This window comes from Platichthys flesus, chromosome 18, assembly GCF_949316205.1.
Source record: "Platichthys flesus chromosome 18, fPlaFle2.1, whole genome shotgun sequence".
NCBI classification, from domain to species: Eukaryota; Metazoa; Chordata; class Actinopteri; order Pleuronectiformes; family Pleuronectidae; genus Platichthys; species Platichthys flesus.
Genome location: NC_084962.1, coordinates 10,983,192 through 10,997,367, shown reverse-complemented (window position 1 = coordinate 10,997,367; position 14,176 = coordinate 10,983,192). Strand labels below are relative to the sequence as shown.

The 14,176-nt window shown below is 43.4% G+C and overlaps 1 protein-coding gene across 1 annotated transcript in view; it reads right to left on the bottom strand.

Moving 5' to 3' along the window:
- nbas (NBAS subunit of NRZ tethering complex) overlaps window positions 1-14,176 on the bottom strand; it is a 145,421-nt gene that overhangs the window by 125,170 nt on the left and 6,075 nt on the right. Inside the window, exons 7-15 of the mRNA XM_062411298.1 lie at window positions 11,234-11,367; window positions 9,687-9,820; window positions 7,180-7,278; window positions 5,177-5,315; window positions 5,028-5,093; window positions 4,807-4,935; window positions 4,352-4,415; window positions 3,657-3,850; window positions 1,535-1,810 (exon numbers count right to left, since the gene is read on the bottom strand). Coding sequence (XP_062267282.1) covers window positions 1,535-1,810; window positions 3,657-3,850; window positions 4,352-4,415; window positions 4,807-4,935; window positions 5,028-5,093; window positions 5,177-5,315; window positions 7,180-7,278; window positions 9,687-9,820; window positions 11,234-11,367 — 1,235 coding nt within the window. The remainder of the gene's footprint in view (window positions 1-1,534; window positions 1,811-3,656; window positions 3,851-4,351; window positions 4,416-4,806; window positions 4,936-5,027; window positions 5,094-5,176; window positions 5,316-7,179; window positions 7,279-9,686; window positions 9,821-11,233; window positions 11,368-14,176) is intronic.

Here is a 14,176-nt window from a genome sequence, read left to right as displayed (position 1 = left end):
ATAATTCATTCAATGGCCAGACAGATTAATATGACGCCCTTCAGTTGCTGCTAAAATCGGTGGCCAAAAATAAATGATATCAATCTCCAAAGAATATGGAGAACTGCTCTTAAAAAAGGATTACCTGCATTATAGCGAATTAAGTATCAGTCTGAAAATGTGTGGGCCTTAACAGAGGAACCCTGCAGAATCCTGACCAAAGTAGCATAGATCAAACCTAATGGGTGATACCAGTTTATTTGGCTAAATAAATGTAAAGCACAGTATGAGAGAGAGAAGTGCACGTCAGCACTGGAGTTGTTGTATAGATTACTGAACTGAAAGAACATTGAAATGGAAACACGAAGGCATTATGGCATGAACACTGACGAAAGCTTTTGTCGGCTAAGCACATAAGCGTTTTGTTGTGGGAGTGCTGCAATGAATAAGTAAACAGCAACAGTAATGTGACTCTCCATTTTCTCCCCAAATGTGGATATGCTGCCTCATTCTGCGGACGCCTACTGGGTTTAACACAGTGCGGCTAAAAGCTGACTTGTTAAATCAAAGTGCCTGTCCACACAGATCACAGCAATAATGTGACTGTTAGGAAATATGCCGGCCCCAATGCCAGTACTAATATATCAGCTCATAAACAGTATACTGTATATAGAAAAAATACCAATGATCCCCACAATGTCATTATCAAACCCTTATGACAGAGAAATCTAATTGAGACTTGTTAGTTTACAGTTTAACCATAAACTTTAATAAGAAGAAAGCACAATTACAGTGTCATCTCTGCTGATAGTTCCACTTCCAGCTGTTTGTTTTGCCTCAACCGATCAGATCCTCTGATCTGTGTTTATAGAGATTGCCGATCAAACTAATTAGAAGGAATATTTGCCGATACCAAATCGGTGGCCGATCAATCGGATTTTACTGTCGAATATTTAAAGGCTCATTTGGCTACTTTATCATTATTAGCTACACTTAAAGTAAAATCCTCTGAAACTTGACACACAGACAGTGAGGGTCCCCATGAACCAGGGTGAGGTGAAATATCTGTCACCTCTCAAGGATAAAAAAAAAATATATATATATTTAAAATGAGCAGATTATGAGTGCCAAAAAAGTAGACAACTTTGCCATTCATTTTCTCAGATATTCTACAGTTAAATCTTCTGAAACTTGACGTACTGACAGTGAACTAGAGTGAGGGGAAATATCTGTGTCACCTCTCAAGGATTTAAAAAAAAGAATATATAATATGATGACGTTTTGAGAGCTCATGTTGTAAGTCAGGCTCTAGTGATTAAACTTCCCCACAGAGTTTCTGAGCTCTGGCTGCTCATGATAATGCAATTATGCTGTTAAGCAGTTACGACGATGACCATGTTAAACAACCACCATGCAAGGGTCTCATTATTCTCCCTTTATGTCATCAAGCTCTTTGAAATTGTAAAGTGTTCATGTCACCACATTGATTCAGGTTTGATGTTCAGAAGCTGTGAACATTAGTATTCCTCATTTACGAGCTGTGTCAGTCTCCTACCTTCCTCTGGTACAGTTCCTCTGGCGTCGTTGACCTCAGGCTGACCAGGCGGTAGTTCTTGACCACGGTGCGGGGGCGCTTGCGCGGCGGGGCAAAGCGCTCCATCTCCGTCACATAATACAGACCCTGCTTGATGTAGCCAAAGTAGCGGGCTTTGGCTGAGGACTCTTCGTCTGAGTCAGAGTCCCCTCCATCGTCTCCCTCTTCGTCCTCGCCTGACCCAGCGCTCAGGTTGCTCTCCAGGCGCCCACGCTTCTGGGCGTGCTTCACCTCACACTGCGGACGAAAGAAACCCAGCATCAGATGGGGGTGGGCTCAAAAAGAAAAAAAGGATAAAAGAGGTTTGAAGCAGAGGAATGAAAGAGGTGAAATGAAGGTTCAAAATAATATTAGGGCAAAGAGAAAGGTGTTTTGAACATAAATATGAATTGTACAACAAACATATGACCTAAATGAGACCATAAAGCCACAGATGTCTTTTTAAATAAAAATGCATCTGCAGCGTATCCAAATCCTAAAGTGAACAGACCCAACAACCAAGTGAAGAATGAAAAACGAAGCATTCGATTCAGTGAAGCACAGTTTACATCTAGCTGTGATTCCACTGGTAAACACACTGAATCTTCACGGCCTCGTGCAGGATCATCAGGCTGTCTGAGCACAAAGCAACAGCCAGGTCAAGCTGCTTGATAGAGAATCGAAAGCCAAGCTGCCAAAGTTCTTTCTTCAACTTCAATAGTCCTGTTCCCTATTTTTTGCGATTGCCTCAGTCGGGGGAGAAACAATATTATTTGCTAATTTATCATCGACACGCTGTGGAGAGAAGTCCTCATATTTCATAGCGATTCCCCTCTTGGGTTTCAGCCCACTGGAGACAAAACAGAGCACTTCCAACAGAGCAGTGCACCCAGCTGGGGTGTTATGAAACATTTAGCACCTGTAAAACATTAAGCATCTCCATCAATGTGGAGCTTCTATAGAGCTGCACTAATATGCTACGCTAACTCATCACACGCAAGACGATGCACATGTGTTAATCATAAAAACACATTATTCAATCAATTTAGGTGCACCCACTAAAAGCCAAACCTTAATTTTCACAATTTCGACATACATGATCCTCCAGGCGTTCATTCTCCCTCTTCATGCTAAAGCAGGCTGATGAAACCTTTCCCCTAAAGTTGGCTGGCAAAGCAATCTTTCTTTCTTTTTTTTTCCTGCTGCTTTCAGATGGCAAGAAACAAAGAACGAGAATGAAACAAAGAGGAGTGAAGGGATGATGCGATATCGGGGTCTTTATGGGGGAGGGGTAAAGAAGCAGTGATACATATTTCATCAGGACGCACCCTTACACATGCTTTTACACAATGATGCTCACTATGTCTACAAACATGAAGAAAAGGTGAACATTTATATTTTTAAGACAAAGCTGTCCTTAGAGGAATCCTATCAGCTCACAGTAAAGGATCTATTAAGAATCAATGCCCACATTCGTGTTGGGATGGATTTTCCTGCACAACAGACTCACTTTGTGTCAGAAAGTGTCTTTTTTTGTTGCCAATCTTTTAACGTTTAGACTATTGACCTTGAATGCCCACTCGTGGCCTGTCCAGTCTCCTTTCTCTCACCTGGAGGCATCCAGTCGTGTGCAGCCCTGAACTGAAGAGGCAGTTCAAAAGTGGAACTTCAACCTGAGCGCATACCTCCACCGAGGCTAACCATCATATTTCACACACTTCTGTCACAGATATCAGTTTTCTAAATATGCCAGATTTTTTTTTTTTATCAAGATCCATGAATTGTTCCCTTGGGGATTGGTAAAAAATACTCCAATCTTGCCATGTTAAAGATAGACACCAACATTTTGAGGTTTCTACCCTGATCCATACTTCATCTTCCAGTTTTGTGGTAATCGTTCAGTGGTTTCTGTGTGATACTGTGGACGAACCCACCAAGAAACAAAGGAGTACCTTCCAGTCTATACCATGCTTTTTAAACCCCAGAGGATTCATTTTGTTTAAACTACCTCTAAAAGGTTAATTAAAAAGTCTTTCCCACAAGCATCTCTCTCTGTTTACTTCAACCACATATGCATCCCCCCCCCCCCCATCCTGACGTTTACCTCCAGGCTGAGGAACCCCCCGTCATGCGCCGCGGTGACTCGAGGCGAGGGCTCGAACCACTCGCACGATTTGCCCAGCAGGTTGCAGAGTGTCCTGACCGACGAGACGGTGACGGAGCCGGAGCAGCGGGCCATAATCAACACGTTGTCGCTCCACCAGCTCACATCCACCAGCGGGTAATACTGCTCCTTATCTGCGACAGATATGAAGAGACACAGGGAGTATAATGACCGGATCAGACACAAGGGGGGACCGGGGAAAAGCTGTATATGCATACTTTGTGGACTTGGACCCAAATTTCCGGGTCACACTAAACTTTTTCCAAATCTGTTTCATCCTCTGAGACATATTTACACCTGTGGTCATGTTAATCACTTGTCGTGCATGAGATGACGACTTAAACACAGATTATTTCTTGCACAAGCTGTCACGGCAGTCATCACCACTGGCCCAAAACTGTCAAAAAAAAGGCGGTACAGCTGCACAAACCGGCACAAGCGTAGAAATACACACACTCACAGGCATGGACACTGAGGAAGAAAAATATCTGCTGGCCTTGGCATATGGTTGTGTGTCTAAATAACTGTATGGTTCAGTGAATAAGACCTGTCAAAGATCATTAAATCGTATCCAGTGTCTACCGCTGTGTCAGCAACAGGGTCGGCTCCCTCTCAAACCCTGCAGGCCAAACTACCTTTTATCTTCTTCCTTCTCTCCAGCGACGTCTTCCACTCGGGGTTGATCTCTTCAAATCCCGGCTGAGGGGAGGACCGGAGGATGGAGGAACCAGAGAAGAAAGGAGGGAAAGCAGAAGAAGAGAAAAAGAGGAGTGAGGGCGACATTAATCTGCTAACCCTGTTTACACACACACACACACACGCACAGCGACCAGCATGTACAGAACACACACACAGTCACACATGCACCATTTATCGGCACAAGAGTCTGCAAATATAAGTTCTCTCGAAGCCACCGGACTTAATGTATAATTTCACACACATACACATTCTTATTTGGGCCAGAGAAAGATTACATTAATACAGTCAGTCAAGCAGCTAATGCATAAAATATTAGCAGGACACAGTTTTATCCTGCATAAGCAAAATCATACATGCTTACAGAAAACACACAAGGAGCTTCGGGCTGTACCTGTTGGTCCTGGCTCCATGTGGCCCTCTGTCTGAGCGAGGGGACGTCCCAGACGGACAGGCAGCCAGAGAAGTGGATGACGGCCAGGAGGGTGCCATCGGGGCTCAGGCTCATGCGGAAAACACCGTCCTGAACAACATTAATGCACACACACAAATTTTGGCTCGAGAGAATGCTCCCTAATCCCATTGAGGCAAACAGAGAGAGTGCAGCCACGGTACCTTTTCATCCCCCTGTCTTGGAAAGAATCTGAAGCTGGGAATCCTAAAGAAACCTCTCTTCTGCTTCTAGGACAAGAACGATGTGTGTGTTAGACACTGTTTGAATGCTTGTGTGCGTGAAGACGTGTGCGAGTGTGTATTCTCCTCACTGGGTTGACATCGTCCTCATAGCTGGTGACCTGCTTGTAGTGCGGCGAGCCGGAGAGAGTCCTCCAGGCTGTGATGCCGCGGCAGGAGGCCCTGGATGTACTGTCGTCTCCAGACTCACAGCCTCCCACCAGCAGCAATCTGGAAAACAAGCACGCACGCGCGCGCACACACACACACACACACACACACACACACACACACACACACACACACACACACACACACACACACACACACACACACACACACACACACACACACACACACACACACACACACACACACACACACACACACACACACACACACACACACACACACACACACACACACACACACACACACACACAAACACCTCCATGAGTACACCCTAACAGATCAATTAGCACTACCTTACACGGACAGCGAATTAAGGTGGTCACTGCGGGGTCATCCTTCAGCTCGGATTCAAGCCAAGTTATCGGAGTTTTCCAGTTTGCCAGGCACTGGGTTAGAAAGTTATTTATCAGAGATTGTTTTTTAAGTCTTGTTGGAATCAATTGCCAGACACGTCTAAGACACAAACAACACCACAATGACCACATGATGTGTGTGTCTGTCTTTGCAGTGAAACAGAACAGATGCCACTGCGACTGGGCTCTCAGGGGGGAGGTGTGAAGGGAGAAGCAGCACTGACCAGCTCAGCACTGCCCCCTGGTGCAGAGGAATCAGACATTAACTAAGAGCCAAGATACGAGTTTGTTAACTGATAGAAAGCAGTTTCTTTGTGTTTTTGTAGCAGTTCAAGTCTGAAGTTCAGCGTTTACTGTATAATGTGATATAAGGTGTCATTAAAACAGATGCTGGACTATTTCTAACACCCCTGAAGCACATCTGTATATGCTGAACATACATGAACAATATTTACTCTGTCTGTAATCACGATAATGATGAAAATCACAATTTCAAGCCATAGTGCACCATAACATAAACATGTTATATTCTCATTAATATGCTGGTAGTATTTTAAGTTTTTGTAGGTTTAGCCAATTGAAATATTTTGGCTATATTCAGTTTCTCACCTTTCTTTCTACTTGTCTCTAACCTATTCTCTCTGTTAGTGTAACACTTTTCACACAGGGATCATTAAAGTTTCATCGCATCTATCAGTTGGCAAACATTCGACAGTAGCTTCCAAAATCCATTAAGCTGCCAAATCGAGCTTCACGGGCCAAACTGAGCCTGGTTTTCCTGCAGACTGTGGGAGTGCGTTGGAAAAAAAACAGTGAGGGCACAGGGCATGAGCTGGACATAAATAACTGAAACCTCTGACTGCCGCCCTGTGAGGGGGGCCAAGGACGTTGTGGGCCGCTATGGTCTATTCCTACAGGTATTGCATTAAAGTGATTGTTTCATTTATTCCTGAGTATGCCCCTTGGCCCTGTTCTATAATGTAAGATATTGTGTCTGTGCAGGAATGTGTGAATAAGAAACTTTTTTCAGGACTTGTATCACAATTATTTTACAGAATAAACTGTATATTTCTGCAGCATGATCTTCCATCATGCTAATATGAAGCTCCAGTCAAGTGGACTGAAAGAAAATAATACATAATATTAAAAATAATAGAAATCATGTTTACCTTTAAGCATATTGACGACATGTAGGAGTTAACTCAGATTGCCCCAAGTTGTCAAATGATGCAAGAGTTTGAAAACACATTTACGCTATAAACGTCGTCATGTTGCATCCTCAGTAATGGGTTCAAGCACAAAAATTGATTCAAAGGATGTATAATGATGTCTGTAGATGAGTGTAAAAAGTATGAAAGACACTCCTGATGAAATACTGTTCTAATAGACGTAGGGTCGGACAAGTAAATGCTACAAGCTGTTATTACACTGCAACTGATTGATCAAAAGCTAAATGCCGGCAAAAGTACACAAATATTCAATATTTCGGCTATAATCTACGAACTCTACAGAGAGATGTGGTGTCGTATTGATGGCAGCAAGTCACTTACCGGTGGCCCGGGTGGTAAAAAGCAGAGGTGATGCCATGGGAGTAGTGGGCAGAGAAACTGAAGCTGTGGTTCTCCTGAAAGTTCTGATTGGTTCCCACACTGAGATAGAGGGGAAAAGGAAAGTCACATGTCAAGCCACCTATGACTGAACTCTCCAAATAAATAAACAATGAAAACACAAACGCTCCCAGTAAGAATGTTAATGGCGCGACAAATACGTTATGGCTAAGATGACGGAGCAATTTCAATTCCAGCTGCAATTAAAATGAGACATGGAAAAATATAATCTTTAGATTTAAGTGGGCAATCTAAATTGGATTGGTACTAGAGGAGATGTTGTGTAATTTGGTGTGTAATTTGCGGGATATCTCGCTGGGGAAATGTTCCCTAAACTGTACAGAGAGAGGAGGAGAAGGAGGTAAAGAAGGCAAGTGCACAGGGAAATAGCTGGGAGATTTGCACAGTTCCAACAGTTCAGCTTCCTCCAGACTTCTATGAGTTTGTGCTACATTAAAGCAGCCTGTGTGTGTATATGTCTGTGTGTATATGTGTGTGTGTGGCATACACACAGACACACAGAAGTGCTGGCACAGAGCAGCAGAGATGACTTACTGTCAAGGCTCAGCTATAATTCTGAAATTGTAATTCAGTGTGTTTGAGCGACAATATTGGAATGCAGTCATATGAAAAGGAAGAGTGAGTATAAGCTCCATACTGAAAATGAACCTTGAAATACAAGCCAGCACTTTCTGAGTAAATCTGGTGCAAATGTCCCTCTCATCTTAATTAACTCCACATGCACACACACACACACACACACACACACACACACACACACAACTAACTTTACAATCTGAATGCCTAACCTCAGCTAGAACCCTAAAAGTCTAAACTTATAAACAGCCATTCACACTATTGGGGACAAGAATTTTGGTCCCCACAAACCTATTACACCCAACAAGTATTGATGTGCTCCCGGGTTTCTGACCTCATGAATACAGTGAAAGAAGCCCACACACACCCTGATGGCTTTTAAAGGCAGCTCTCGCCATTTATCCGCCAGTAATAGAAAAATAAATCAGCATTTTCCTCTCCTCTCCTCTGCAGAACTAAAGCAATGTCGCGGAGTGCAGGATGCCATCTGATCGGGATTCTACACACACGCACAATCTCATCCTGTGTCTTGGAGTGTCGGCGCACCCAGGCTCGGTGTGTCGACGGTAATCATAAAGAATGAAATGGGAAATCTCTGAAATAATGCCCTATTAAGTTGTGCTAAATTAAAAAAGGGAAGCTGCGGGCACACATGAGGAAAGCACACACAAAAAGCAGACGTCAAATATTAAGTCATTCCCCTGAACGTTTACATATAGATAGAAATGCATCATCAGGCTCCACAGAGGATGCACTGGGCTGTTAAGGTTAGAATAAACAGTAAACATGTTCTGTACATTTTGATGAAACTAAGGGTTTTTCTGTTTGAGGAAAGACATGCAGCACAAAGTGTGGCATTGAAGGTGCACTGCATACCAACATCGAATGAAATGCTGTGGAGGGAGCGTCCTGATTTTGGACAGGCCAATATCAAGGAGGGAAAAACTAATTTCCTACGTTGGCCTCACAGTAAGATGTCTGAGTGGCTGGCTGACAGATGAAGTTCACTAGGCGCTGGATGATGCAGCAGGACAATGACCCCGAACGTGGAAGTATCGACTACAGAATGATTTTAAATAGAAAAAAAAAAACGTTTGGCGTGGCTGAGAAATGAACGCACCAGAGATGTGAAATGACCTCAAGAGTCAGTCCAATCAGAAATTCTTAATTGACTCCAAGCGCTTTGGATTCTGGTGAGTTGATATGGGGGACTGAATTATTTCTGATACAGATTTGTAGACTGATGCATAATTAGGAAAAAATGCAAAGTAGTTCTAAAATGTTATCAAATCTTCATGGCAGACTGGCTTGAACTAAATATTAAATAACTATAGATAACAAAAAGACACAAATACAACTAAACAACAACAAACCATTCCATCAAATGTTAACATAAACATTAGTTTGTTTATTCTGTAAGACTTCATTTTTCATAGAGATGAACACTGCCATCTTGTGCCACTGATGATTTTGAGCCACCGTCTGCACAGTTATGATTTTGATGTGAAGACGCTGAATAGAGGTCCAATCACCTGTCAGTTCCAGCTGTCAATCATGACGTTTCACCTCATTTTTATTTGGCATTTGCATCAAATAAATTACTAAAACCAAACCTACTGGAATATTTATTTTCTGTGTACTATGACTTTGTATTTTGTCCAATCCACTATCATCGAGGAGTATTAAATGAGGTCTATACTTAGAACTTAGATAAAGCTCGGATCACATTTCATGACCAATTTAAGCAGATATCATCCAATTCTAAAAAGGTTTCTAATGTTTTTTCTTCCCACTACATAAGAAGGTGCTTTGGGATCCCTCTAATATCTTGGTGTAACAGTGTCGTCTCTCACCTGACGAGATAGCTCTTGAGAGCACCACCATATGTGATAACAAGCAGCTCTGCTGACCACTGAGCGCTGGCTGTGTACTCCAGGAAGATCAGACCTGCCACAGCACAACTGAAATCCCCTGGAAAACTCAGCACCTGGATCAAGAGGGAGAGATGAAACAGAAGTCAGCAGCAGACTCAAAGTGACTGATGTAAGTGGTGGAGGAAATCAAAGAGAAAAATAATCTGCTATTATTTATCAGTTTGTGTCCCACACAGGTTTTTTACAGGTGCAAACAACAAAGATACATCAAACCAGCGATGTTTGCTAAAGGACATGAGAAGACGAGAAAGAAGACGATGGGACAGGGAGCAGAAAAGCAAAGAAATGCAGAAAGTGAGAGAGATGAGAGATATATTTTTTCCCATCCATGAACGCTTTCTGTCAAATTGACTTTTTTTTTGTATCATGTCCTGAAATAGCACCAGTGTGCGCACTTACCAGCGACAAACAAGGGAAACAGAAGAGGGGAATGGAGGGTTGCCGCCGTATCACACACACTATAGATGCATAACAAAGTAGAGTGGCACTCAAGGAATGAGGATCAGAGAAGACGAAATGTGAGCGCAGCTGGGGAGAAGGACACGTGTCTGCCCTAATGGTATCTGACAGGTGGGAGAGGGGAGGGCGGGAGGAATGATGGAGAGAAATGAAGGAATGATATGCTGCATACGGAGGGCATTAAGGAAGACAGGCGTGAAACGGCAGGGCGAGGGGAGCAACGTAAAGGTGCAAGGGGGGGGATACATACGAGGAGGAGAAAAAAACTGAAAGATAGACAGGATCAAGGGAAGACTGGGGGAGCAGCAGGTGTGTGAGAACAATTTAACAGGGGAGGTGACGAAGAAGGAGAAAAAAAAGAGTGATGGGACATCACGAGCATACGAAGGGAGACGAAAAGGAAACAGACAATGAATTAGAGAGCAGGCCTGCCAGACAAAGAGCGCAGAGGGTGGATGACGAGGATATGTTCTCTTCAAATGGTGACAGGCAGCTCAAAGAGCCCAGTCGAATCTGTGCTGCCACAGCAGAGCATGGCCCGACGCATCTCTGGAGGACAGATTCTGAATGTCTGAACGCCCAGAACTGTGTCACTGAAAAGATACAAATACACTCACATCTGCTGTAGCATAGTTCCAATGATTGGATTCACATCCAAAAGAGAATGAAATCAACCTACATAGAAATTTTTCTATGACAAATCAAGTAGGATTTACAATTAGCAGAAGTAATGCAGTGCCATTTCTAAGCCTGCCTGTATGGAATGGGCTGTTTGCATCCCCTGTGGTGATGTTGGTTGCAGCTTTATCTCTGAAACTGTAAACGTGACCTGCAGCCATTGAGCTGCGGCGAGAAAAGCTCTATAGATGCTTGCTTTCAGTAGGTGGTGCCTAATCAGGCATAATTTTAGTATCAATGCATGCAAAAGAAAAGAGAAAAATCACACACAAAAGAGAAGTAGCAGGAGGTAGAGGGTTTTCTCTATTTCTAGTAACTGGTGTGGTTACCGGCGGGATGACAAACAGCTCGCTGCCAATGAGGTCAAACAGGCGCACGGTGCCAGTGCTGTCCCCGTAGGCCAGCAGGGCGCAGTCATGGCTCCATGCCACCCTTCGCCACTGGGGGTTTGGGTCCTTTGGCACTGTGACAGGACAAAAAAAAAAGAGAAAGAAAGCAGGAGAGTGCATGTTAGCCGAGGATTTCCTGTCGAGCCAGATGACAAAACTCTCTACGAGTAATCCTCAGGTCTTCCGTGGCCTGTGAATGCAGATGGGAGACGGAGGAGGAGAAAGCTAATGCCATACATCAACACTGTGTGTCTAAGCACCTATCCAATTCATCTATGACGGATGGCCTGAGTTATGCATCTCAATAATAGTCTCTCAAAAGACGTGCGCACACACACTTTCACATGCACGGTCACGATGGGGATATGTGGGGGTAAAAGCGAGGAGTGAGATCATAAATCCAGTATTTATTGAAGTATAGGCTACTGTTTTACCAATCTGCTGGCTCAGCAGTGCTGTGAGTGTAACCATATCGCTGTGATAAAGCACGTCCCTGCCTGCTGGCACTTTCTCAAGGCTTCGCTGTCACACTCTTCTCTGACAGAGGAGCCAGGGCTCGCTGGCAGGTCTCTGATCCAGAGTCTGCTTTGAATAACTGATTATATGACACTTGAAATGGTGTTGGGATAATAGGGGAGAGAATAATAAATTACAACTAGAATTCAAACTTCTATGTAGGATTATTTTTTTGCATTTTGCCAAATAGTGTCAAACATAATGGGCCGCCACGGTTGCTGTTATCTGATAAGCAATAAAGTTATAAAAAGGGAAGTTATGTTCTTTCTTTATATCACATAACAGCGTTATTGGCGTTTACTGGATTGGATTTCCTGGCTCCGGAATGCTGCTGCAGCCCCTGGTGGGCAATACGGCAAACGAATGGATGCGTCGGATATTGTATGACTAGAATTTTAAATGAAGAACAAAAGGAAAGAAGTGGGAGGCGAGACAGAGAGAGGTGGCGAGAGAGAGAGAGAGAGAGAGAGAGAGAGAGAGAGAGAGAGAGAGGAAAATATGACAGTGTTAGAAACAATGAATCCAGCACCCACTGAGAGAAATAATAGCACCCCAAATTTTAAGGCCGAAGTATTCGAGAGTGCTTCGGGAAGTAGACGTTTTAACACACCTCTGAGACTCTGTGCTGACGCGGAGCAGACGGGAACATGCAGCCATTATGAGAGCAAGAGGTATCAAGCTTCTCCCCTGTTCTCCTCTTGTTCCTTTGCTCCAACATGTTCTCTGTTTCGCTCTCACACTGCCTCCCTCGTTATCTCGCCCTCCCATTATGAATTGTATACAGTATGTTGTTCTGCAGCTAAGAGGCCTCCATTTCCACATGGATGGCTTTTTTTTGGGGTAGCTGGAAAATTGGATTGCTACTGTCCTGTCCTGTTTTGTCTGTTTTTTTTCCCCATCCTGCCAATGCTAGCGATGGTGGGGGTGGAAGTTACACCAGACGGCCGACAAATAAATGCCTTCTATCTAAAGCCTTGCAGATGCATTTATCTGAGCTCAAACACTTATGAATTATTTACGGGGGCGGGGGACAACTCTACTGCAACAGGAGCAGACAGGGAGCGAGGCGGGAGGAAGACAAAGAGACAGAGAGTGATACTCAGGCACACTCACACAAAAAAAGGAGGATGCGTTCACACGAGAGCAGGCACATGCACGATCCGCCATTAAAAGCAAACACCATTAGGATCACCACAAAACACATTACGACAAATCTCCATGAAATGAAATGAATTAAAAGTAGCATAAAAAAAAGAGAGGGATAGATTAAATGGAAAGAAAAAGAGGAGGAAGGCTGAGGTTTACACAGGCCCAGGGGCTACGGTTATCCACACTATGAACCAGTAGAACAACGACCATAAGGACGGCTAGCCAGAGCAGAACAAATATAGTGAGAGAGACAAGAGATGGAGAAAAAATGGCTGGAAAAGAGGATTAAATCAGTAATAAGAATTGTGAAACAAAGACGAGACAGAAGAAGATGAGGTGTTTCATTCTGAGCTTTGTACTAAGCACTTGCTTTGTATTTCTGATGTGCATTGTGCAGAAAATGTGGATAGAAAAGAAATTCAGAAAGAAAACCGGTGTTTTGTGTTGCTGCTGATTAAAGTTTTCAGGCCTTGCAGACTTATTGTGATAAAAACTTTCAAATGATTTTATAGTGTCCTCCTCCACAAAGATAACTTTAGGAGATTTTGACAACATCTATGGGCTGAATAATGGTACTGGAAAATATATTTCAATTTATATTTATCATTGTCAGCCATATCAATCAGCTCTCACTCTATATATATTGTTCTGTACAGTTTATACACACTCACATGCACAGTGAACAGTATAAGGACGTACGTCAAAGCTCATGGTGACTCAACACTGATTCTAGCCTCGCTGTAATAGCTTCCTGTTTGTTTTTGCACTGAGGACTTTTAAGGCTTTACATAATCAAGCCACTATGTACATGGAGGATTTACCGACTCCCTATGACACAGGGGCGCCATCTTAGATCAGCTGATAGTGGACGTCTGGTAGTTCCCTGAGCCTGATTGGTAACTTGAGGCTATCGCGCTTTTGCAGTACGAGCCCCCAAACTCTGGAAGGACTTACGAGCTGAGATCAGAAATGCTCCATCTGCTATTGCTTCTAAATCCTTTCCTAAACCATTGTTTTGTTTATTTTATTGTCGTTTAATCCTCTTGTGAGGCACTTAGTTAAGAAAAAACAAAATTATGTGTACTCAAGTGTAGCGTCTGACCCCAAGAGAAAAAACTAAGTGTGCCCGACCCAAACCTGACAGTTATTCTGTTTTTGTGTCCAAACCCAACCCAAGCCTAATGACTTCCCCGAACACAGGCTCCTGCAGCATGTGTA